Source organism: Nothobranchius furzeri, chromosome 5, assembly GCF_043380555.1.
Source record: "Nothobranchius furzeri strain GRZ-AD chromosome 5, NfurGRZ-RIMD1, whole genome shotgun sequence".
Lineage (NCBI taxonomy): Eukaryota > Metazoa > Chordata > Actinopteri > Cyprinodontiformes > Nothobranchiidae > Nothobranchius > Nothobranchius furzeri.
Window position 1 is genome coordinate 37,763,776 of NC_091745.1, and position 25,551 is coordinate 37,789,326.

Sequence of the window (25,551 nt, forward strand, 5' to 3'; positions counted from 1 at the left end):
GACTCGCCGAACGGCATTGAATTCACAGATAAAAAAGATGTGGGTTCAACTTTCATTTTGGAACAATTTTTCAAGCAAGGAAAGGGAATGATCTGAGCATGCAGGAGGACTGACCCATCTTAAACCTTTGTCGGCTGTGCTGAAGAGAAAGGTACAGAACCAAATTATTTAATTAATTAGCTGCGCATTCTCCTGTCCTCTGTCCTCCGGGCCACACACACACACACATGACTGTCTCAGCCGTTATTTTCGTTAAGGAGTGTGCACGTACAGCATGCGCGCCTCGTGCACGAGCCTACTATTGAAGCTGCCGTTACGCTTTTGGCCTGAGAGGGCAATCGCGAGCATAAAAATTCAAAACTCCGTAAAGTCCCTTTAATATTCCAGTCAACAACATTCATCACGTCGGTTATCTTCTACTCCCAAGTGATTACAATAAACAATCAACTTTGTTCAAACATCTTAACGTCTTTATTGAGCAACATCATAAATAAAAAAGTGCATAGAAAATTAAACAGGTTTAGAAATATATATACAAATATTTACAAACCCAAGGTTTTTTTTTACACGGTAACAAAGACTTAAATTTAAAGAGCACATTTCTCATTTGGATGTCTTACACTTACTTTAAAATAACCCTATTTATATATATATATTTATATCTATATATATATATGGTTGTGTGTGTGTATATATAACATACAGCTTTCTTTTAACAAATCCTGGGAGAGATGGTCATGATAACTTGTGTTTGTCTAGTGCATCCAACACACACACACACACACACACACACACACACACACACACACACACACACACACACACGCGCGCACACACACACACACACACACGGATATTAAAACTGAGCGATTTTTAAATCTTCAAAGTCTCTTTTTGCATCAGTATCCCCAAACATCTGTGTGAACAGCTGAGGTAGAATCCTTGCTAGGAGCTGGAAGTGACTCTGCTCTTGTGATTGACACGAACTGCCGGGGGGGGGGGGGGGGGGGGGGGGGGGTGTGTGTGTCAATTTGCTGTATGAACTTTGAAGAGACGATGATGGGCTTGAATAGGCAAACAGTGCTCACTTTACCCCATGGCTAATTCTAAGACCTTCAGTACTTTATAATTATAAAATATTATTAAAAATGTAAAAAAAAAAGAAAAAAATACCTGCTTCAAAACCAGTCCTGTCACAAAGGCTTAAATGTCTGACACAACAGTCCAGAAAGAAATTTCAAGTAAATAAGTGAAAAAAGGACATCGTCTGTAAACAAAACAAAAGATGTCAACGGGGGAATCTACAGACACACTAGACCGCCACCAGTTAGCCACAACACGGGCGTTAACCGTTAAAATAGAAAATCAAAACATGAATAAATACAACTCCCAGTAGGAACAGTGTGTGATTTGAACTCGCCTCATCACTAACAGCACTGAATGTCCACTCACAACATCAAACATCATTTAAAGGTGCTGAATGTTCTCAGTAGCAATGATTTTTTTCATCAGCCCCCAGCGTGCTCCCTGATTTAAATAAAGTGTAGCAGGTGTGGTTTCTGTGTTGGATGATCATTCATGTGTAGGGCGGCGCAAGAGTCTTATTGCAATAGGTAATAAGCATCTGTCGAGAGAATAAAACAAGAAATTTAACGTTATTTCCTCCACAAATCTTCACTTTGGGCTTGGGTAGTGTTTGCTACATACTCTGTACACTGAGCAAAAACTGTCTTTTAAGACACTTTTTTTTGTTTTTCCTTTTTTAAAGAATGAAACTTTACTGATTGAAACCATAACTTGGAAGCAAATGGACGAAAACTCGGCTATTTGGTGCTAAACGTAAAACTTAGCACAGGTAATGTTAACAGAGCTGCATAAGTTTACCAGCGTAATCTCAGCAGGGGGGAGATGCAGCCAGACAATTTCCTGATTTGTGAGATTTTAGTCCAGCTAAAGAAAAAAAAAAGCTTTCAAAGCTTAGCACCATGGTTTGCTTCGTTATTAACAAAATGTACATTTAAAAATGAGAGGAAACAGTTGAATGAAAGCAAAGGTTCGGGTGAATGTATGGTTCACAAGCGGACTTCACCACTGCACAGATGGCGCTACGATGCACCGCCACGAGAGCCTGGAGCGCTCAAAAACAGAGAATCCCTCCCAGACAACAAAACGATAAAATCTAAATGTTCAGCAATGATCCAAACATATAAGGCTTGGCGAGTGTGTCAGAATTCTTTTGTTGGCGTTTGTCTAGAAATCCTGTTTCCTCTTCACCACCTCAGTTGCTATAGATAACACACCACTTCTGCAGCACAGGCGAGTGTTCTCACATGGAAAAGTACGCTGCAGAAGGTGTTTTACCGGGCTTGCGTTACATTTCTGCAACAATTTTGAGTTGCTTGTTGCAGTTTGTCTCGTCTGAGGTCGTGACGAGATCGTGCCGATGAAGCAGCTTTTACAAACTCACAAAACACTTCGGTTAGTCGATGTTAACTCGCCGAGGACTTAGGATGGAAAACAAATTCTCGGGTTTGTTGAATGTTCAAAAACCTTTCTCAATAAAAGTGAACGAAAGTGTTTTCCCCCTCGTGAACCAAGCCAGTGTCATAGTGGCTCATCCCCCAAGCCCAGCGCAGCACTGCCTTCGTTTAAGGTTTCATAGTAAACAGGAAACCCCTCCTTTTCCTTCTCAGTTGAGGAATCGCCGACAACGCCGGGCTCCGCAGTTGCAGCCCAGTTTGTTGCTGGCATCTTCAATTGGGAACTTGTAGTCGTAGGTGAGCTCCTCCCCTCTGTAGATCTTCCTGAGAGCGAAGATGACGATGTGCTTCCGACCTTCCACGTTGATCACCCGCGAGTAGCAGTTGGGTTCGCACGAGTGGTTGATGAATCTAGCTGCGTTGCCGTGCATGGTCGCGTCCACCACGTCAAAGTCATCGATGCGGAACATGTAACAGCCGATACCCTGGAAAACATTACCGTCTCAGCTCAGACTCCTGATAATCACATCTCATATGAAACAAGGCCGAGCTAAAACACAGCAGGGGCGACGAACCTTTCCGTCGTAGTATTTTTCCCTTTTATCAGTGAGCACTGCTCGAATGACGATGCCGGCGTACTCGATGACCATCTCTCCAGCTTCGATGTTCCTCTTACAAAACAGACCGCGCCCATGAATGGCAGACCTGCAGCAAAGCGTGTGAAAAGGTAAAAAGGGAGTCTCAAGCAGTTACCTGGAATCCTAAAAGAAACCAAAGACATTGTAATGGGAGTCTGACAGATTAGAGCGCTGGTTCTCTCACTTGTATCCAGCACGTTTGGGCCTTAACCCTGTTCCAACGCACCTGATTTAATCAGCGGGTGATTAACAGGCGTGTGCGTGAGCTGCTGCACAGCAGATTCACACGCTAAATCGGGTGTGACGGAGCAGAGAAACCACTAAAACCCGCTGGACACCGGCCCTCCAGGACCAGGCTAGAGAACCACTGGATTAGAGCGGCACATCCAGCTCAATGCTCCGCCCCCTTCTGGGTGAAAACCACCACTCCGCTAAGGTGCCTGCTGGTGACGGTGAGATGAAGCCTTGTGAGGAACTGAAGCTTTCCACTGGGCGACTCGTGATTCCAGAAACAGATGATTCATTTGCTCTACTGCGCCCTCAAGTGGACGATTTAAGTAAAAGAGGCACAGTGATTCTAGTCATGTGACGAGTGAATCTTATAACTGAAAAAGTAAATGTTTGTGATGTCAATAACCGCCCATCCATTTTCTTCCGCCTATCCGGAGTCGGGTCTAAGTCGAGAGAGCCCAGACACCCTGCGGAGAAAGCTCATTTCGGCCGCTTGTATCCGCGATCTCGTTCTTTCGGTCACTACCCAGAGCTCGTGACCGTAGGTGAGGGTAGGAACGTGGATCGACCAGCAAATCCATGCCAATATTTAAATTCTGAATATTGCCTTAATCTGCCTTTTAACATAATGCAATACAACTCCACAACAAAATCAGCTGTTTTAATGCCCATTTATTAGGAATGCTGTGTGGTCTGGAGGCGGGGCCTCGAACGTCACCGTATACGTAATCAAAACCAGCCTTCTGTGTCGGGTCATCTCCCCAGATAACACGACACACAGGACACGTCACTAGTGCTGGCTAGTAAAACAGCATCGCAGGACTACAGGTGTGATTTGGAGGTTTTAGTAGTCTAGGAGAAGAACCCCTACGACACGCTGGAAGCATCAGTGGAGCGGAAAGGCAGCGAAAAGGTTTCCTCGCAGCAATGGCTGCACTTCAGTCCAAACCGGGAGAGCCTCAGCCGTGAAGCAGCTTCTCTGCTGAGCTCCTCACTCGACTCACGAGATATCACAAAATCCCTCGAGTTTATGCCGTCTGCCATTAAACCAAAAAGAAGGAAATCACGTTTGATGTCATGTATGATGTTGTTCCTCTCCACTGTCACAATTAAAGCCATGAAAACGCACTGCTGCACTTCTGGAATGATGCAGGAAGTAAATCAGCCATTAGGTCGCTAGTATTGGTGTGATCTACACAGACAGGAAATCGCATCACTGCATACTTTTATTTTGAAAATTACTGGGGTTTTTACACCGAGGCCATGTGTGACTTCCTGTCTAGCCCTATATTAACTGCAAAATTTGTCGTGTCCCAGAAGCGGCTCGCGTCAATAACACCACCCCCGTAGACTCTAATGACGTTCCGCACCGCTGATGCTTCCCGTGTGCAGTTGGCTTAAGCCCATCAATAAAACTGGCTGTGGAGCAATAATGCCACCACAGCCCCATCTAGTGGAGAACACTTGTTTTGTGTGTATGAGTAGTTGTGTATTTGTCGTTATCAAGGTGAGCCGCTACTGATTTAACGCTATATCGCCCAGCTCTAATTGTGTAGTTGATGTAAAAAGTCATAAACAGATTAAATGACTATTTTACAGGTTTTTAAAACTAACCGGTCTAAATATGTGCTTCTTTCTAAAACTTATCTGGATATCAGAAACTTTGAGCTCATCCACATCGAGTTTCAGTTGAATTTGCTGGTTTTATGTGAAACTGGTCTTAATTTTATCCAGACTAAATCAGTTTATGAAAGCATGTTCCTTCTTTTATTGTGTTAGGACAAGATTGACCAGAAACTGTACGAAAGACAGAAAAACACTGTATGTACACAAAGTGTTGGGCAGCTGTGGGGTGTTTATAACAAAAGGGCACACAGATGTTTCCTTTTACTTCTAATAACAGGAAGATCGATGCCTTTCGTTTGGTTTGTGAGCTTGTTTTTAACGCTGGCACCACTATGCCATAGACCTAAAGAGGTTTGGCTGTTAAAGGAAGCTCCTAAAGAGCTTTGCATTTGCAGCGGACCTGTACACCCCCACAGCCTCCTTAGACGTCCTCTCCAGGTGTCTGAAACGCATGGCCATAGGCAGCTCCAAGCTGGTGGCTCGTCTGAGAAAAGAGAAACAGCAAAACACATCTCAACTGTGGCAATAACAAACGTGTTTTTGCTTGGAAAACAGTCAAGTTGTGAGTTCTGATGGAAAAAACATGTGGCTTTATGAAGCCTGAGCTGAAACCCAGAACCATCATGATGTCACAAGTTGTTGCTGGTGCTGATCGTTGTGTATTTTTCCCCCAGCATGTTTACAGAGACTCATTTTGACGTTCATTCTGTGTTCATTTGTTACTAAAACTGTGTAAGAAAAGAACAAAAATGCATGTTTACTGCAGTTTTCTGCTGTTTACTCAGATGCACCCCAGCACGCCAACATCTAGCCACGTTTCTCACCAGGCTGACGGAAGTTTAAAGGCTTGTTAAAACGTATCTGCACACACATTTCATCACAACGGCAAGGAGGTGAAAAGGAGAATGAAGTTATGAGTCATTAAGTTGAAAGATAAATTCTGTTATTAATCATCACTAAGAGAGCAGAACGACGTAAACACTGGTTCAAACGCAACAGCTGGTGATAATCAGACCACAGTCTGGCTCTCTAGGTACGTTTCTGTCACAAAATGGTGAAGCTGACACGGAGATCGTAGTGAGAACCTACGAAGCAAGTTCTGGCTCATGTAACAGATGTATACATTTTCCACATCAATATTATTGATGTGATTGAAAAAGGCAAGAGTCATGAGTGAAAATGTAGGTCTCCATGTAGCGAACCAGTTATAAACACAACAGACGGCTGAGAGAGATGGGTGTTGTGCTAAAAAGCAAAAATAGAAAATAAACATTCTCCCTCCTCTGATAAGAAGTAGGGATGTCCCGATAAAACTTTTTCACTTCCGATACGATACCGATATTGCAGTTTTTGGTATTTATCAATCCGATACAATATCAGCAAAAATCCCACATACATACTTTTACCTACTTCGTAGTGCAGAACGTTTAAATGTTAAATGACCCGCACTTGTATAGCGCCTCTCAGAGTAAGGACTCCAAAACGCTTTCCACTACAGTGTATCATTCATCCATTCACACACACATTCACACACTGATGGTGATGAGCTACAATGTAGCCACAGCTGCCCTGGGGCGCACTGACAGAGGCGAGGCTGCCGAGCACATGCGCCACCGGTTTACTGTGTGAAGCGCCTTGAGACGACTCTTGTCGTGATTTGGTGCTATGTAAATAAACTTGAATGTATGAAAAGTTTGATCAAGTGATATTATTCAATCGGAGAACAAGATCCAATAACATTAAGTATGAAAAAATAAAGATTTTTTTTAACCATTGGTTGCAAAAACGTGAACCTTAGACTGCTTATTTTGGAGCTTTTTGATGCGGTCCGATACAGTGAATTACTTTTGATATCGATATCGGAACGGGGCATCCCTGATAACATTTAACTTTCTTTGACATGGAATGTGCTACTACTAGTTTACCTGTTGGATTAATTATAGATTCACTAGGATAAATACAATAAAGGTTATCTCTCACTAAATACAATATTTACTAAGAAATCATAATGTAACCGTGTGTGTGTGTGTCTGCTCTGTCTTCTCCATCCCCAGTGAGTCGTGGAGGATGGCTGCTTATACTGAGCCAGGATTCTCTGGAGGTTTCTTCCTGTTAAAAGGGAGTTTTCCTCTCCACTATCGCTGCATGCTTGCTTAGTATGAGGATTGCTGTAAGGACTCTGACACTAGTCAGTGACTCGATGCAACCTGCTGGGTTCCTTATACAGGAAACATTTTACTGATTGGCTTAATGAACTGACCTGTATTGGAATGTTTATTATGTGAAGGTCCTTGAGACGACTCTTGTCGTGATTTGGCGCTTTATAAATAAACTTGAATTGAATTGAAACTCTAGGATTTGAACAGCCGGACAGATCTATGTCACGCTGCCACTTAACATTCATGGACTCATCCATCTTGGTTCACAACAGGGAAGGCTGTTGTTGATTTAGCATCCAGGAAACAGCGGGGAATGTCTTGGCTAGTAGATGCTAACTGTTAGCATTAGCAACTCCACCACACGGCAACGCAAACAAAGGAGTCAGTGGTTGAGTCGCGTTGCTCTCAGCCAATAAGAGGTGAAATGTCTGGTTCAGGAAATGATAGAGTAGGACTCCACATGCAGCCGTTTTCTGCTCCCCTCTCCACCGACTAACTGCTACTTCCTGAAATAAGGAACTCCCAGAGGTCACTGCTAATGTAAACAAAAACAGTAAACTTGGTCTTTAACTTTGGGCATCAGAGGTGAGCCACATCAGAGTTGAGCTTCAGATCTGCAGTCTTATTTCCTGATTTGAACATCTTGCCTCTGATTGGCTAACAGCAACACAACTCTAGCACAACCTCTGTTTACTTTGCAACATTGATGTTTTATCTCCACAAATAACACAAGCATGAAGGACTTCTACTATGTGGTGGAGTTGATAACGCTAACATTTAACTTCTACTAGTCGAGACGTTCTCTGAGGTTTCCTGGACGCTAAACCAACAGCAGCCTACCCCGTCACAAGTCAGTGGGTGAGTCCACGAAGGTTATGCGACAGTGTGACGTAGATCTGTCAGGATTTTCCAATCCGAGAGTTTATTATCTATCAGAAGCTAATGAAGGGGATAAGTGTAGGAGACTATTTTCATGTTCAGCCTGCATGAAAAACGCTGAGTGACTGATTATAATCAGAAGTAAGACTTTAAAACTGTTTTTTTTCTCAGTGTTCCACACTTTAAACACGTTTCAGCCCGTGTAAACACAGTTCATATGTGAGGTAAACAGTTTAGTTCAAATATAAGCAGCTCAGACATCAGGCTACAAAAAAGTAAATAATAAACATAAACAGCAGTCACAGAAAAATATTAGCTGATGTTAAAGAACATACAGGAAAAGAACCAACATCGTCGGCTTGGCTAAATGAACACATGCTGACCCAAACACAGATGGCTGTAATAATCAGGCCCGACCTTGTGGACTTCAAAAGAACTTCATCTTCCTCATCATCATACGGGCTGATATCAGGAAGCTGTCTGTGCTGAGAAGCCAGAAAGTTGAACATATCAAATGTAGACTTCCTAAAAACAGGAAATAACAAGAGTTAGGTTCGGATCAGTTTAGTCTCTTTTTCTTTAGCTAACTTTAGAAACAGTCCGCTCTAAACTGGCTCTGCCAACATCCCAAGGTTTAAGAAACCAGCTAGTTATTCACATTAGTCTCTCACCCCGGACAGAGTTTCATCAGGATCTCTCAAAATTGAGCTGTGCGTCGTGTCTCGTCTAAAAAGTACACTAAGCAGTTTTGTCATATTTTTAAATCATTTCTAAGGCAATAAACGACAAATGCTCTATACTAATTAGTAGGGATGTCCCGATGCAACCTTTTCACTTCCTACACGATACCGATATTGCAGCTTTTGGTATTAACCGATACCGATACCAATCTAACACGACATCAGCACGAGTCATACACACTTTTAGCTATTTGGTAGTGTGGAATGTATGAAAGGCTTGATGAAGTGATATTACTCGATCGGAGAACAAAAGCCAATAACAGTAAGTATGAAAATAAATCACTACTTGTTTGTTAACCATTGGCTGCATAAATGTGAACCTTAAACATGAAGTATGACAAATGAATAAAAAATAAGGAATAAAATAAAATCCTCATGCAGTGTTTGTGAGGTTGGACATAAAAAACGGACCTGGTCCGGTTCCGCCATCGGAAACTTGCGCACGGCCAATGTTGCACTGAGCCACCCGACTTGCCACACGGTTGACATTGCTCCTTTGCTTGCACGCACTGTTGTGATCACGTGGGATTTGCATGCTAGAGCTGGGCGCTGATGGAACGAACTTTTATATCGGACATTTTTGATGCGGTCTGACATAATCCGATAGTGTTTCTGCGCTGATATCGAAAGACTTCCGATAACGATATTGGAACGGGACATCCCTACTAATAGGTGCTAAATGACCCTTTACAGGCTGGAAGAATCTGTTCTTGTGGGCAGAATACTACATCTGCAACTTTAGTCTCTCCAGATCGGTGACCTGAAGTCATGCCGAGTCACATGTCTCCTAGAAGCTTTATGGTAATCCATGCTTATACCTCAGAACCATAGCTGCCGAGTCTCCCATTTTAGCTGAGACGCTCCCATATTTTATCCATTTCCCATGGTCTTCCTGTGGTAGTTTTCCCCAGAAATTTCCCATATTATGTTGATTTGTTATCTTTTTCTATGCTTTAGTGCTTGTTTAAAGTCCTTGTTACCACTAACGACATGAAAACTTACCTCACATAGAGCTCAGATCGAGCACAACCACTGGGATTCACAGGGAGATCGTCTTCCTGGCTGAACTGCTTGAAGAAACGGAAAGAATGCCTCTGGCAGCGATTAGCCCCTTCAAGTTGTTCCAGTAAATACACAACAGCATCGTGAACCAGTCCAAGCATCTGGGCGCCCGTGATCTTCTGAAAGGTCAGCGGCCGAAGCCTCGCTATGGCTCGTGCCTCCTGCACGCCGTGTATCACCGCTTTCCAAGCCACTGAAGGAAGAAATAAATTAGATTTAGCTGAATAGTTTCAGTCATTTTGAAGCAAAAAGAGAAACATGTCTGACTTACCCTCGATGCTGTCTGCCTCTACACTGAAACCATCATCGCTGGTGATCTCGAACCTCAAGTGTGGCTGCTCTTTGTTAGTTGGACATACTTCATCATCCTCAAATGATGATGTCTCATCGTCAGTTGTAGAAGCAGCGCCTAACAAACACAACGTTTTAACCGCAACGATAAACACAAAGATTAAGCAAACACCCACAGACTTTGCATGGATCGCAAATCTTTACCAACCACTGCAAATCACCTACAACCCCCTAGACCAACTTCACTGTTTTAAAGTCAAGCTTGTAAGACCAAAGCCTGTTGGACACCAGAGGGCTGCGTTGGCCTGTTGTTACCTTTGAAGTAAAATGATCAATTTCCCTAAATATTAAATGATAAAACGGAGTTCACAGCATGGAACATCGAGCTCCTGGGAGAAAACTTTGTAATGAGATTACAAAGTGGCTTTCATGTCACCAAACAGGATGCTGCTGAAACTTCATGACAAACGATCCAACTAAACACATTTTCAGCCTTGGTGCACACAGGATGAAAGGTCATGTTGTGTCGTGCTGCAGCCAATGACTGTAGAGATAATGGACAAACCCTCCACGCCATCAACCGTAGGTTTCTGAAGAGTGGCAGTTCCCACCACCGCCATCTTGGGAAAGTCATACATCTCACCACCAGACAATAAAAAAATGGAGCTGAGAGCGAGGCTCTGAGGGTGGGTGCTGATGAATGACACTCATCAAACTATGAGATGGTGTAGCTACGAGCTAACTGAGCTAACTAAAGCCTGATTTGTGCTTCTCCGTCTGCGTCAGTGCGGAGACACGCAACACCATTATCCGTCCTTGCGTAGGGCTCCGGCAGGCACACAAGTACGTACGGAGTCGAGCCCGCTTTTTTAAACATCCGTAGAACGAGACGGATTAGGCAAGCTTGTGATTGGTCAGGATGCCGCTGTTGTTTACAGCGCCGCCATTGCAAAGAGAGCCGAGGATAACTAGCGGCAGACACGGAGAAACTTGAAGAATACCTCGCAAAAAAACTCTACAAATATGAATGTTTAATCCTCCCGCGACTGGAGGAGTGAAAAGATGCGCAGCAAGCGTTTTATTTGTGGACGGAAATGACAGGAAACGTGGGTTTAGAGGTGGGGAGCGCATGAAGCGGTGGGAGAATGAGAGACAAATGTGTCCGTGTTAAAAGTCTCCTATATACACAAAAAACACAATATAAACGACCGATACATGACAGGATACCACAGAACAGCGCTACGCCCTCTGTGGTCCTGCCGGGCAATTGCTTTGCAACACTCTCCAGGAGATGGAGAAGTAAAAGAGCAAAACGCTTCCGTCAATCTGTGCGTGTCTGTCCCTTGCGGAGCTGACGGAGAAGCATAAACCAGGCTTAAAGCGGACATGGCCAGAAACCCATGGCTGAGTGACTCTGCTATCCTCTGCTCTCTAGTCTGTAGCACTTTCAACAAACGAGACCTTCCCTGGAGCAAGCAGGGAGGGAAGTCGCTAGAGCTGACGTCTCATCTGCTACCTGTCAATCAAAAGGACACGCCCAGTTATTCATGTTTTCAAGCTTAAGTTACATCTAAACCGATCAGTTCCAAACAATTCACCCTCCTCTAAAGCCGGGCGTACACTGTGCGACTTTTTCACTTTTTTGAGCCGATTTTCCAGTCGTGCGAGAATCCACGACATCGGGGCGAGTTTTGCGCTGAGCGTCGTGTAGTGTACAGGGGGTTACGAGAGGCGATTAACACCACGTGACCAGCTACCGATCAGCAGTCGTGAGGTCGCACGGACTTCTGGCGTGTTTAATATTTTGCTCGCCCCTCGTGAGGGTATCGCACTGTTGAAGCGGCGCTGCGAGCAGCTGCGACCCAAAATGTATCAGAACCGCTCACGGCGCATGCGCAATCCTGCATCAACGCCGCTCGCCCGCTATTTCCCTAATAACACACGCTGTTCGTTTTTGTTTCTACACGTTTTTTTACTCACAAAGATTGTCAAGAAAGCGTGTTTGTCATGTTCATGTCAAATTAAACTGATCACAAAACACAGATTTACTTTCTTTATTTTGTTTTCCTCATCCAACCCCCATAAATCCCTGTGTGTCCTCCTGCAGCACTCCCGAAGGACAACAGGCAAGACAAAAAAGTCTGACGTGTTGTGTAAAAACTGCTATTTTTAGCATATTTTTAGGGCCGACATGTTGCTACCAGACGTACAGTGTGAGCAGTCAGGTCGCATCCGAGAACTGGGTCATACAGTGTGAGCGCCTGACTCGTGAGATCTGCTCTGCGCGGAAGTCGTACAGTTTGAGCTGAAGCTGAGTGCTACGAGTGAAAAAGTTGCACAGTGTACGCCCAGCTTAAGTTGATATGACTGTAGACTTAGCCTATTAAACCTAGAATGACTTTTTAACCAGGCTGTAAACACGATTGTTTCTGCTACGAAGCTGGCATTTTTAACATGAGAGGCAATGGAAACTCGATCCTTTCTGGATCTAGCTCCTAGAGCCGTGGTTCCCAACCTTCTTTCATGAGGACCCCCTTTCCTGTGTGCCAGACAAGCCATGATGACAAGATGGGAACCACTGTCCCAGAGGATGAGAGGGGAGCTGCCCTTCTTGCCACTTCTGCTTGGCTTCACTTTGCTCCTCGGTTGCAGCCCTCAACTCAATTTTTTTTTTTAGGAATATTAATCGGCAATGACTTTATTGTATTGAATAAAACTTCCCGTATCGGTGAAAAATGATTATCCGAGTATCTTGTGTATTCCAGATGTGCATAAGCATGAGCTACAATAAATGCACTTTTACATACCTTTCCTTTCCTTCAGAAGAACCTTTCATTAATGATAAATGGTCTGTACTTATTTAGTGCCTTCTAGGGTTCTACAACCCCCCAAGGCACCTTACAATACACCAGTCATTTACACACTCACACTACCAAGCACAGGCGCCCCTGGTCCCTCCGACCACCACCAGAGTTGGTGACTATTCTCATGTAGAAGTCAGAAAAACACGAGAACAATAATTGTGAAACGACGTGTTTGCTGGCTAGAGGTGCACGTTCACAAACGGGAGGCGTTTTGACCGTAAATATGGAAATGATGAGAACGTCTTAAGGTGTTTGTCAGCCACTAGATGTTGCCGTCGGAGAAAAAATACCCTGGAATACAACTCTCAATATCTTGCTACAAAAAAACAGCAACCCTAACCCTAACCCTGGCATCCAGAGATGATGTTGTCCATGTCTTTGTGTCTGTTAGGGTTGGGCATAGTTAGTATGAATTTGAACGATTCCGGTTCCAATTCCTTGTTTCGAGTCCAGTTCCCATCAGCCCTTGTTACAACACACACCGTGCGTGCCAGCAAATCAGTGTAATATTACTGCAACGGTGTGTTTTATAAATGTGCCACGCCGGCATGGCGATGCGTAAATTTTGCGTAATAATGTGATAACGGTCAGTCTCACAAACGGCGATTGCACCTTGATGCAACAGAGGAAGGTGTCATGATCACGAGGGGAGTAGCCGCCGAGCTCCTGGGTCTCTGCTCGCTGCAAAGTAGAAGCGACAGACAGGTTGTGTGATTGTCTCTAAAAGGCATTGATCCAAATTTGAAGGTCACATTTTTTTCCCCACGGAGATCAGCCGCGGATTGTTCTTATGGTCAGTGGCCTGGGAATCAAAACTAGGAATCGAAAATAAAGATTTGAACGATTCCGGAAAAAACTGACAGTCAGTACCGGTCTCGATCGATGTCTAACCCTAGTGTTGTACTAGTTTATGGTTTTGTCTAGAGAATTTGCCATTTCCTCTGCAGAAGGTCCTAACCCACACCAACACAAGTCCTCATGTTTCCTGGCTCCGGATCACTTTTGGCACTCCTTATAAAATTCTGCTGATTACTTTTAGAGCCCTGAATGGCCAGGTTCCTTCCTACATTAGAGACTTCTATCCCTGCGTTCCCTCTCGAAGGTTGAGGTAGATGGACCAGAATCTACATATGGTTCCTCATCACTGGCTCCAGGACCCGTGGACTGGTCCAGGCTGTTGAACCAAGACTCTGGAATGATCTCTCAACCACAGTAGACCGAGGTCTGTTTACGACCATCTTGTTTTTCTCTCTGACTACTAAATGCATTTTCTCGTGTACTTAATTGTTCTTTTGTGAAGGACTTTGTGACATCAAATGTGCAATAAAAATAAAACTCGCTTTCCTACTTAAATTTTCATCCGTGGCTTCTGAGACGAAACTCTCTGCTGTGCAGAACACTTTCATATTTAGTCTGTCAAGAATTGTGAGAATTTGTCTGTAACTTATCTTTCTGGTGAAGCTGAATGTGTCACTCAGCACATTGCAAAGTTATTATGTGATCAGGCCTTTTAGGCTGCAACAATCCTGAAGGGACTCATTAAAGCAGAGAGTTTGTGTCACATCATACGTGCCGGACTTGGACAGATGAGAAAAGTAATACAATTAGACAGTCGAACTTGTGATTACCAGAGTATTTCTTCCAGTCGGTCAGGTTGTTGTGTCCCACTGGTTCCCATGCAGGCTGTTTGCCTTGCTCGCCCTGAGATAAGTAATTCCAAGGCTCCGATCTGCAAAATATGATCAAAACAAGCCAAGATTTACACATTTATCATTAGCAACATTTGATTTTGCTTTCTAATTGTAATACTTGATATAGGCTTTTTTACCAATACACCGATATTGTTTAACTCTTAATTTTCGATACTGATTTGAACCAATGCAGACATATGCAGGGGGGCCCAATCATAAAAAAGAAAAACAGAATAATTTCAGCTTATCAACATTACACGTTTCATCATGCATGTTGATCTGTGCAAAAGGACTACTACTTCAACTTAAAGTGACAGTGTGTATTTTTCCTGGTGATAGGGGGCAGTAGACACCTGAATTGTTGCAAGCAAGCTGTATTTTTGTGTTGGAGTAAGACCTTACCGACGGAGGCCCATTAGGATCAAAAATCCCTGAGGAGTGCAAACTTCAGCTAAATGACAAGCGCATTAGACTCCCTTTCATCAGTGGCAATGAGTGAAGAGGTAAATGTGTAAAACAAGTATGTTTATGCATGGTGAAAGTTTAGTAACCACTTGTTACAAATCAGTAAATGCATTTTGTCCTCAAGGGCTCCCGTAGAAGGAAACACGGCATCTAATATGGAGTCGTCCTGAGTCTTAAGCCTGGTTCACGCTTCTCCGTCAGCTCCGCAAGGGACAGACACGCACGGATTGACGGAAGCGTTTTGCTCTCATACTTCTCCGTCTCCTGGAGAGTGTTGCAAAGCAATCGCCCAGCAGGACAACAGAGGGCGTAGCGCTGTTCTGTGGTATCCTGTCATGTATCGGTCCAAGATCGTGTGTTTATATTGTGTTTTTTGTGTATATAAGAGACTTTTAACACGGACACATTTGTCTCTCATTCTCCCACATCTTCATGCGCTCCCCACCTCTAAACCCACGTTTCCTGTCATTTCTGTCCACAAATAAAACGCTTGCTGCGCATCTTTTCACTCCTCCAGTCACGGGAGAATTAAACGTTCATATTTTTAGAGTTTTTTCGCGAGGTATTCTTCAAGCTTCTCCGTGTCTGCCGCTAGTTATCCTCGGCTCTCTTTGCAGTGGCGGCGCTGTAAACAACAGCGGCGTCCTGACCAATCACAAGCTTGCGTAATCCGTCTCGTTCAACGGATGTTTAAAAAAGTGGGCTCGACTCCGTACGTACTTGCGTGCCCTACGTAAGGACGGATAATGGCGTTGCGTGTCTACGCACTGACGCAGACGGAGAAGCATAAATCAGGCTTTAGACCCACTCACGTGTATTTTAGACCTGATTTTTATGGTTATGTGTTAAGAAGCTGCCAATATTTTTCAACAACTGGGCATCATTTCATTAATTTTCAACACAATTTTGATGGATGTTTCCAGAGATTAATGATAAAAACCACACATTGTCCCTTTAAGTTAGGAAAAAGTGCCGTGTTTCGTTTGCATCCAGCAGCAGCTGAGTGACATTTTCCCTGAGGTAATCCTCCTGACAAATGCTCTGTGATGCCTTTTGCTACAAGTTAATTAGTGATAAAAGCTTTCAAATGTTTTCATATGGAGAATGGATCAAAGTAAGACATCCCAGTTACAAACCACCTTTGTTGTACATTATTTTTTTCCTAAATGTGAGAAAGAGAAGGCTTTGACCTCAGACCCATCTTTGATTTGTTTTTCTCCAATCACGTGACTTGTTTATTGGTGTTTAGGCAAAAACGAGAGACTAAACATATCACGCTGAATGTGCTTCATACGTTTGTGCCTCGAAGAACATTTTTTATTGTAACCATCAATGTGTTTAGGGAATGTTTGGACATGTTTTAAAGTTATTTAGTTGATAACATGTAAGCGGTGTACATGTTCTAAGCTAATTGCAAAGCATGATGTTAAAAGATGTGTGCCTTTGTCAGAAACGTATGTTTTCTTATTAAGTTAGCTGAGGTTTGGACGAGTGGGGGAGTAGAGGGAGGTGGAGTTTACAGCCTGCCTCCCACATCTCCGTCTAGGTTATCCTGAGTTAGCGCTGTTATGCTGCTATAGGCTTAGACTGCTGGAGGACATACTGATCACTTTCCACACTCTACTTTCTATCACTGCTCTCTAATTGCATCATATTAGCTGGTAACTTTCCTCTCAAAGTGTTTTTCTCCTCAGAAGAAGCGACATCGGCGTTCTGCTGAGCTGTGGTGGCCTCACGGAGGGGGCCGTCGTCCTACTAGTTCATCTGTTGAATTCATATCTGAGTGATAGATTCACTCAGATAAAGCAATAGTTTAAATCTTATTAAACAGATGATTTACTAAGAAATCACAATGCACCAATAGAAACACTACTTGGTATACATGTTGTTTGTGTGCGTGTCTGCTCCGTCTTCTCAATGACCAGTGAGTTGTGGCGAATGGCTGCTCATACTGACTGTTGTTCTTTGTGATCTTTCTTTCTGTGATGAGTGTTATATACAGGGTATCTGCAGGCTTAAGGGGGCCAAATGAAGACTTTTTAAGACCTTTTTTAAGGCCACTTTGACCAAATTTACGCTATAATTTCCAGCTATTGCCTGGAACCGGTGCGAACCACGCCATCCAGTTACCATTAAACTTGCACTTCCCTATGGCACAAGCTCCCACTAGCTTAACCAGCTAATTTGCTCATCTAAAAATAGCCCCCTTTCACAACCAACTGAATGTGTACGGTTCCGCTTACGCCAATGTCGTACACAAAAAAGCTGAACACTAACTAGAAATTCATGAAAATTTTATAGAAATAAAAGAAACTTGTTTATTGGGTCTTTGGTCATTGAAGACCTTTGGAAACTGTATTTAAGGATTATTTGTCATTTTTAAGGATTTTTAAGACCTTAAATTTGGAAAAGCTAATTTAAGACTTTTTAAGGACCCGCGGATACCCTGTATATAAATACACTTTACTTACTGATAATTACATTCTTACCCACTGCTTAGCTTCCTGAACGGCTTCTGTTTAGAGAAAAGGCATTTACATTCTATACACTGGCTCTCCGCTAATGCCCGAGAAGTGCTCCAACATTTGCTGATGCATCATTTCATGCATTTTCACACCACTGTCAATTTTGAGTTATGCAAGTATTCACACACAGTTCTATTTCTTTCCAAAATAATCATGTAACACCAAAACGATGGCAGAACAAAGGCTTAAAAATGACTTTCAAAGAACTGCTGAGAAATGTAGGAAACTGAAGCTGTTTAAAGATGGCAACTATGGTTCTGGTCGTATATGGATGAGCTGTGAACTCATCAACCCAGCAGTACATAAGCTCTAATTCTGCTAACTGCTGTCCAGAAAGCCAGGTACAATGGAAATCATTCATGCTTCACTAAAACAAAACTCTACATTGGTCATAAAAGTCTTAATTTTTCTCCTTTTCCTCCTTAAATGACAGAAAGCAGACATGATTGGCATATAAATAAATCATAGCCCAATCTACCTACCCAGAGCTCTCTGAATCACTCATGTGCTCCTCCTTCAGCTCATCCAGGTTTAGGATTCCTTTCACGGTTGGAGTTTTGATGCGAACTCCCGAGGCCCTGCTGGAGATGCTCAGGAAAGCAGGTTTCCGAAGCTGCTGCTCCTCCTCCTCCTCCTCCTCACTGACGACTTCTGGAGGCAGGAAGTCAACTTTAGACTTCTTGGTGATGATGCGATCTGAAAGGGAAGACACTCTTTTCATGCGGACGTGGCTGCGAGGTCGAGGTGCGGGGGCTGGTGTCGGTGAAGGAGAACGTGGCACCACCGGAGGTTCTGGTTCAATCAAAAGGCCTGGTGGCAGAACCAGAGAAGAAGGACTCATAGTCCGTAGCCCGGTCCATTTGGGGGTGTAGTTGCTAGCCATTGCTTGGTTAATAATTGCTTGGGCACTCTCAGCAGGAGACACGGGAGGATTCTCTGATAACACGACAGTCTGTCCCGTCACCATGGAGGACTTTGCTTTCTTGGATGAACTGGATTCCTTCTTCTTCTTTGGTTTTTTCATCTCGGGGATTGTTTCCTCTTTTGGTGCTTTCGTATTCTTCTTGGACTTTTTCACATGAGATGATGCCATGGCACCATTGGTGTTGTTGGTGAGCAGCTGTGTGACTGTACTTGGACTCTGAACTGCAGGACTGACTGATGCAGGAACTGCAGCCATGTTGGCCCCTAACGGCGCAGTGGTCAGATTACCAGCTGCTGCCAGAGTGGCCGAAAGTGCGTTACTCTGTAGAAGACTGGCAATCTGGGTAACACAGTTATACGAGGGGGAGTTTGGAGTGGGCAGCTGGAAAGTGTTGCTTTCAGGGTTCTTCACAAAGATCTGCCCAAGGCGGTTCACCAGTAGAACATGTGGTGTAGGGTCCACGTTTGGACCTCCTACCTCCTTCACAGTGAGGATAGCGTGACCGGGTAACGCCTGGGGCAGCACAGGCTGCTGAGGCTCCATAGCTGGCCTCGGTGCAGAGAAGTTGATGGAAATTGTATGACCAGATGTGGCTTCCTTCTGCAGTAACGAGGAGCCATACCCGTTTAGGATCATAGGGGCGGAGGTGGTTTGTAACGGTGCTGACGTGGCCGCACAGGGCGTCGATACCGAAGCTGAAGAAGAAACGATGGTGAGTGATGCAGAACTGAACGGCTGTGTTTGTGTGGAGTACATGGGAACCGAAACAATGGCACACGTTTCAGGTGGGGGGCAAGCCCCCAGGATTGCTGGTAACCCTGGATTGGTTTGATTTGCAACATTTAGCTGCATCTGCGACACATCTTCCACTGGAGTGAGGGTCGTTAGCTTACTGGAGAAAGGCTCGGTGGATGGGTAGCCTGCCAATTCCTGCACAGCCGTCACCGGCTGAAGTGTGATACTCGTTTGAGGAGACTGACTGAAGCCTGGTAAACAAGAAAACATATCGAGAGAATCGTCAAGGCATTGAGAGGGGTTTCGTGCATCATCCGCAGGCATTAAAGGTGAAGGCTCAAGCAGGCCCAGCAGAGAGCCCTGGGTACCATCAACTGAACATTGTAATGACGGTTCCATCACATCAGGTGTTAAGTGGTTTATCACAACAGCAGATCCCTCAGTTGATGCTGCAAAGATGTTGGGGTCAGAGTTCAGGGTTTTGCATGTTTCAGACGGGAGAGGAGTGCCTTGTAGCACAGGAAGCAGTTCTGTGAAACGCGGGCCACTGTCGCATTCCTGAAGAACAAGAGGTGTTCCTGTGGCAAAGCCTAAACTGGAACCGACCAATGGATGTGACGACTCAGGCACCTTTGTGAGTAAATCTGGAAGACGGTCAGCAGGGGAAGTTGCAGGTTTCTGACCTACTGAAGAGTTCTTGTCGACATTGCTGGACGAAAGTGGACATTTATTGGAAGCAGCCATGGCAACAGATGAAGACTCTGCCTGCTTGTTGTCTGATGAACCAAGGGCCTCTGTGCTGTTTGGGTTTCTGCTTTGAATCGGATTTTTGCAGAACCCACCGACCTTCTGAGGATCATCAGTAGTTACTACACTTGCATCGCTCTCTGTACCGTCATCTATACCATCCAACTGAGCCAAGGGCCGCGAGGAAGATGAGCAAGGGGACTTGGACCGATCTTTTGATATTGGGCAGCTAACTATTGTTCGTGAGAAATCAAAATAGTGCTCCACGTCGTCATCAGAGGAAGTGTTTCCCAAGTCTTCCTTGTTTGAGGCTGCAGACCGAGGAAGGCTCGCAACAAGGGATTTCTTTTTATGTACCTCCTGGGTTCTCCCCCAGTACTCCTCCTGATCATCACCTTCCACCACTATCTGGCCCCCGCAGTTCATAGCCACCCCCTCATTCAGGAGCGTTTCTTCAATCTCAAGTTCTGCTCGCATCTCTTCGCCCAGACTTATAGAGGAATCCCTGTTGAATGAGTTGTATGGAAACTCCTCACCGTGTTTGTCCATGTCCACATGAGGTGATGTGCCATTCGTTGGGGAGATATCTTCAGGTTCGGGCGAAGCCAAGAAGTTGTGTGGCACCTCAACAGAATCGGACTGACTCAGATCAAACGACAAGCGATTTCTAGGTAAATGTTGCATGGATGACGAGAAAGGCAGACTTACAGAGGCTACACTGTCCTGCCAGTGAGACTGAGGAAAGAACGACGGAGTGCAGTGTGTTAACGTGTTGCCAGGGCAACGGGCTTTGGAGGCGTTTCGACTTCCTACAGAGCGGGACGACGGGCAGTTCACAGAGTGGTCTGAAAGGGGATATAGTGGGGAAGTAGGCAGGGAAGGTTTGCTAGAACGAAGGGTAGCTGATCCGGCTAGAGGAGCCAGTGGGGGTGGGGACATCCGACTGCGAAGTCCTGATGTCTGGGAGTGTGGGCTGTGGCGACGAGCTCTCCGAGTCTCTTCTAAATCGCTTACAGTCAGAATGTGGTGGGGTTTCGTCTCGGCTATGCCTAAAAGTAAGAGAGTAAAAGATTACAACTACTGAAGTCATGCGTAGAAATGAACACAGTAAAGAAAATATACTCAACCTGGACACGGCAGAGGGCGGGACATTCCTCCAGCGGGCCTTCTGGGCAGAGGATGGCTGGAAACTTTAGGCCTTGCGAAGTGATCCGACTTGGAGGGAAGACCTGTGACAAAGCCTTCTTCTGCTGGGGGTTGGCTTTCTGACACATCCGTGTCTTGGGCTTCCAATTCTGAAGATGAATAAAAGAGGTTTAAAAAACTGTCTTTTCGTTACTTCCTTATAAGAAAATGATATTTATTAAATAAACGGCTCACCAGGCTGAAAGGGGCTGTGAGCAATGGTGTGATTCTCGCCTCGGTCGGGCATCTCCTCCGCAGGCTTCTCTGGAATAACGGGTCGAACTTCCCGGATTGTACACGTGTATCTGCACCGCCTCAGCGGATTAACTGTGCTCCAGTACCACCGAGAACACCTGGGTCAGGAAAAGGAATATTCCTGAAGAAACTTTTTTTTAAATAAAGCTATTCATAAAATAAATGAATATATTTGTATTTACTCTTTTGCTTGGCATTTATTCCTGGGCTCTAATACCAAAGGACATACGTACTCCATTCCACTAACATAGATGCAAACACGAGACACTATGGATGGGCAATAAATAAGAAATGTATCGTCATCAAACTGATATCGCTTTTCCCATGTCAACAAATTCAATAATAAAACTACGCGAGTGGGTTGTCGACTAGAGGTGTGAATCTTCACTTGTCTCCCGATTCGATTACGATTATTGGGTCAACGATTCAATTCGATTCGATATCCCGATGCATGACGATTATTTCATATTGATTTGTTTTCATCGATAAATAGAAGATGTCAGATAATTGCTTTTTATTTTTTTTTATCTAAAACGTAATTGACACAACCTGCCAGCCCTCAAAAGCTCTCCATTCACAACAGGTTAGGACAAAACATTTAAGAAGATTTAACAAAGTAAAACAATCTGTTTCCTGGTTCAACACCACGCCTCAGGCTGAGAAAAACACACTTTGCAAAAACTCACAAAATCTAAAAAAGTACTGAAAACCTACAGGACACATAATGTAATAATAAAATACATAATGGGTTCATATATGAGTGTTCAATGTCTCTGAGCAGCTCTAGAGTCAAATATTTATGCCGCAGTTGAAGGGTGTCAGAAATAACACCAAATGAAATGTTTGACTTCGTTTATTTTATTTGAACCCAGTGGTTCATTTGTGATATGTTGGAGAATGAATCAAGTTCTGTTTGATGCAGAAAATAATAAAACATAAAACAAATTCTACACTTCCAATAATATTTAAGATGTGTGTTTTATTCTTTCTGATAATAACACCAGCAGAAGGCTGTGGGCTGGATTAGGATTAAATTACCCAGCTGATGGATCTCTTTCACTAACCAGCTAACTACAAACCTTTCCACTAACCTGTCCTGTGTAACCCTCACCATGTGACCCTCATGTCCTTCCTGTCTCTGGAGAAGCAGATAGGAGACAAGACCTCCTGTAACCTAAAATGAACCAAAGCTTCCTCCCAGCTTCTCTTTAAGCTGAATTTAACATCAGTTTATCATCATGAAACAAAAGAATAAAGTGGAACAAGAACTTCTATCTTCTATTTCTCTCTCCTTTTAGCTTCTCCGTGTCCTTAAATAAAAGAGACAGACGATCACGCTGCAGCCGCCGTCACTGACCCCGCCCCCTCCCCAAGACCGGATCTCCCAGCATCACAACACTCGGTCTGACTGAGCGCTTCCAGGAGAAATAATAATTAAATTATGAAAATAATAACGCGTGTTTGGAGCATCGGTTTGGAGGAGCGTCCTCCGATCGTCTCTCTTGTGTGAGCAGACAGTCTCTCTCTCTCTCTGTCGCTGATCGAGCGAGCGGAGCGCGCAGCACGACAACCCGCTCAATTAACATAATTCACGGCCCAAATCCAACAGAACCGGTCGGGTTGATTCGGTTCCGGTTTGGTCTCGGGTGACAACTCTAGCGCTCAGCCCTGCAGTACCACATTAAGGCGGAGGTAAATGTGGAGGATGCTCACTCTGACAGATTTGGACGCAGCGCTGGTGCCGCCGTAAAAAAAAAAAAAAAAATACATTCCATTATAATCGATTATGGCGTACTCTTCTACGATGCAGAATCGTTTATGTCCGCATCCCGATGCATCGATTATTTGATTATTTTCCTCAGCTCTATTGTCGACGGTCATGTCCGTTCAAGAAGACGTACCGCCTCGAGTCACATGACAGCGAGTGACACACGCATACATGTAGTCATCGTCCATTCATCGTTATCAAGGTGAACCCCTCATATATACCATGATACTGACTTTAGGCCACATCGCCCAGCCCTCCTGGATTTACAAAAGAAGTTTAAATTTGAGAAAAATATTTATTTATAAATTTTTTTTAATAAAAAACAGATTAAAAAGGAAAAAAGCTACTTACTGAAAACCCACAGGAAACAATTTGCCCTTTAAAGCAGAAATTTCAGTTAACACTCCCAACTTGTCGATCTGCAAGGATCCTGCAAGGAGAAATCGAGAACAACAGGATATTAGTTCAAATTAGGGCTGCACGATATTAGGAAAACCTGCGATATTCGATAGCAGTGCTTAATATTGCGAAATCGATATTACTCGCGATAAATGAACAAATACTAAAATATGCAGTGTTGATGTCATCTGGCGTGTGACGTCTGCTCTGGGTTCAAAGCAAACAAAACTAATGCATGAATTCCATTACAACATAACATTTTTATTGCAGAAATATGCAGCTGCACCTGCTACTGTATTAGCAGCTGCACCCGCTACTGCATTAGCAGCTGCACCCGCTACTGTATTAGCAGCTGCACCCGCTACTGCATTAGCAGCTGCACCCGCTACTGTATTAGCAGCTGCACCCGCTACTGTATTAGCAGCTGCACCCGCTACTGTATTAGCAGCTGCTACTGTATTAGCAGCTGCTGCTACTGTATTAGCAGCTGCACCCGCTACTGCATTAGCAGCTGCACCCGCTACTGCATTAGCAGCTGCACCCGCTACTGCATTAGCAGCTGCACCCGCTACTGCATTAGCAGCTGCACCCGCTACTGTATTAGCAGCTGCACCCGCTACTGTATTAGCAGCTGCTACTGTATTAGCAGCTGCTGCTACTGTATTAGCAGCTGCTACTGTATTAGCAGCTGCACCCGCTACTGCATTAGCAGCTGCACCCGCTACTGTATTAGCAGCTGCACCCGCTACTGTATTAGCAGCTGCACCCGCTACTGTATTAGCAGCTGCACCTGCTACTGCATTAGCAGCTGCACCTGCTACTGCATTAGCAGCTGCACCCGCTTCTGTATTAGCAGCTGCACCCGCTACTGTATTAGCAGCTGCACCTGCTACTGTATTAGCAGCTGCACCCGCTACTGTATTAGCAGCTGCACCTGCTACTGTATTAGCAGCTGCACCCGCTACTGTATTAGCAGCTGCACCCGCTACTGTATTAGCAGCTGCACCCGCTACTGTATTAGCAGCTGCACCTGCTACTGTATTAGCAGCTGCACCTGCTACTGCATTAGCAGCTGCACCCGCTACTGTATTAGCAGCTGCACCCGCTACTGTATTAGCAGCTGCACCCGCTACTGTATTAGCAACTGCATCCGCTACTGTATTAGCAGCTGCACCCGCTACTGTATTAGCAGCTGCACCCGCTACTGTATTAGCAGCTGCACCCGCTACTGTATTAGCAGCTGCACCCGCTACTGTATTAGCAGCTGCACCCGCTACTGTATTAGCAGCTGCACCCGCTACTGTATTAGCAGCTGCACCCGCTACTGTATTAGCAACTGCATCCGCTACTGTATTAGCAGCTGCACCTGCTACTGTATTAGCAGCTGCACCCGCTACTGTATTAGCAGCTGCACCTGCTACTGCATTAGCAGCTGCACCCGCTACTGTATTAGCAGCTGCACCCGCTACTGTATTAGCAACTGCACCCGCTACTGTATTAGCAGCTGCACCTGCTACTGTATTAACAGCAAAACAACAAACTGCATGCATGCAGTTTCTCAGTGACTTTAAAACATCACCTCCACCATAAAACTTTTTCTGATGCTCCAAATACAGAAAAACATCCCTTACCAGGGTTTTCTGAATAAATAAAAAAAAACAGAAAATAAGTTTAAATGTTAAATAATAGTTAACGTCACTTAAATGCAACAGCAAATTCTCTCATTGCTACTGAGCATTTTCTCCACTTATGTGGTTATGATATAAGGCTGTTGCTGCAATTGGGAAGTGAACTGTGCTGGGCCAAACTAGGAGAATATTAAGATTTTCTGAGGGAAAGAGAAAAACAATTGTCTACCTTTCAGAAGAGGAACTGGCAAAAAACTA

General features: G+C 44.3%; 1 protein-coding gene across 1 annotated transcript in view; it reads right to left on the reverse strand.

Annotated features, from left to right (window-relative positions):
* Positions 1–764: 764 nt before the first annotated feature.
* Positions 765–25,551, reverse strand: part of kmt2bb (lysine (K)-specific methyltransferase 2Bb) — a 43,109-nt gene continuing 18,322 nt past the window's right edge. The window contains exons 26-36 of the mRNA XM_054741311.2: positions 23,618–23,696; positions 21,439–21,596; positions 21,186–21,353; positions 18,134–21,107; positions 14,599–14,699; positions 10,087–10,224; positions 9,756–10,008; positions 8,431–8,538; positions 5,376–5,459; positions 3,056–3,185; positions 765–2,965 (exon numbers count right to left, since the gene is read on the reverse strand). Coding sequence (XP_054597286.2) covers positions 2,690–2,965; positions 3,056–3,185; positions 5,376–5,459; positions 8,431–8,538; positions 9,756–10,008; positions 10,087–10,224; positions 14,599–14,699; positions 18,134–21,107; positions 21,186–21,353; positions 21,439–21,596; positions 23,618–23,696 — 4,469 coding nt within the window. The 3' untranslated portion in view covers positions 765–2,689. The remainder of the gene's footprint in view (positions 2,966–3,055; positions 3,186–5,375; positions 5,460–8,430; positions 8,539–9,755; positions 10,009–10,086; positions 10,225–14,598; positions 14,700–18,133; positions 21,108–21,185; positions 21,354–21,438; positions 21,597–23,617; positions 23,697–25,551) is intronic.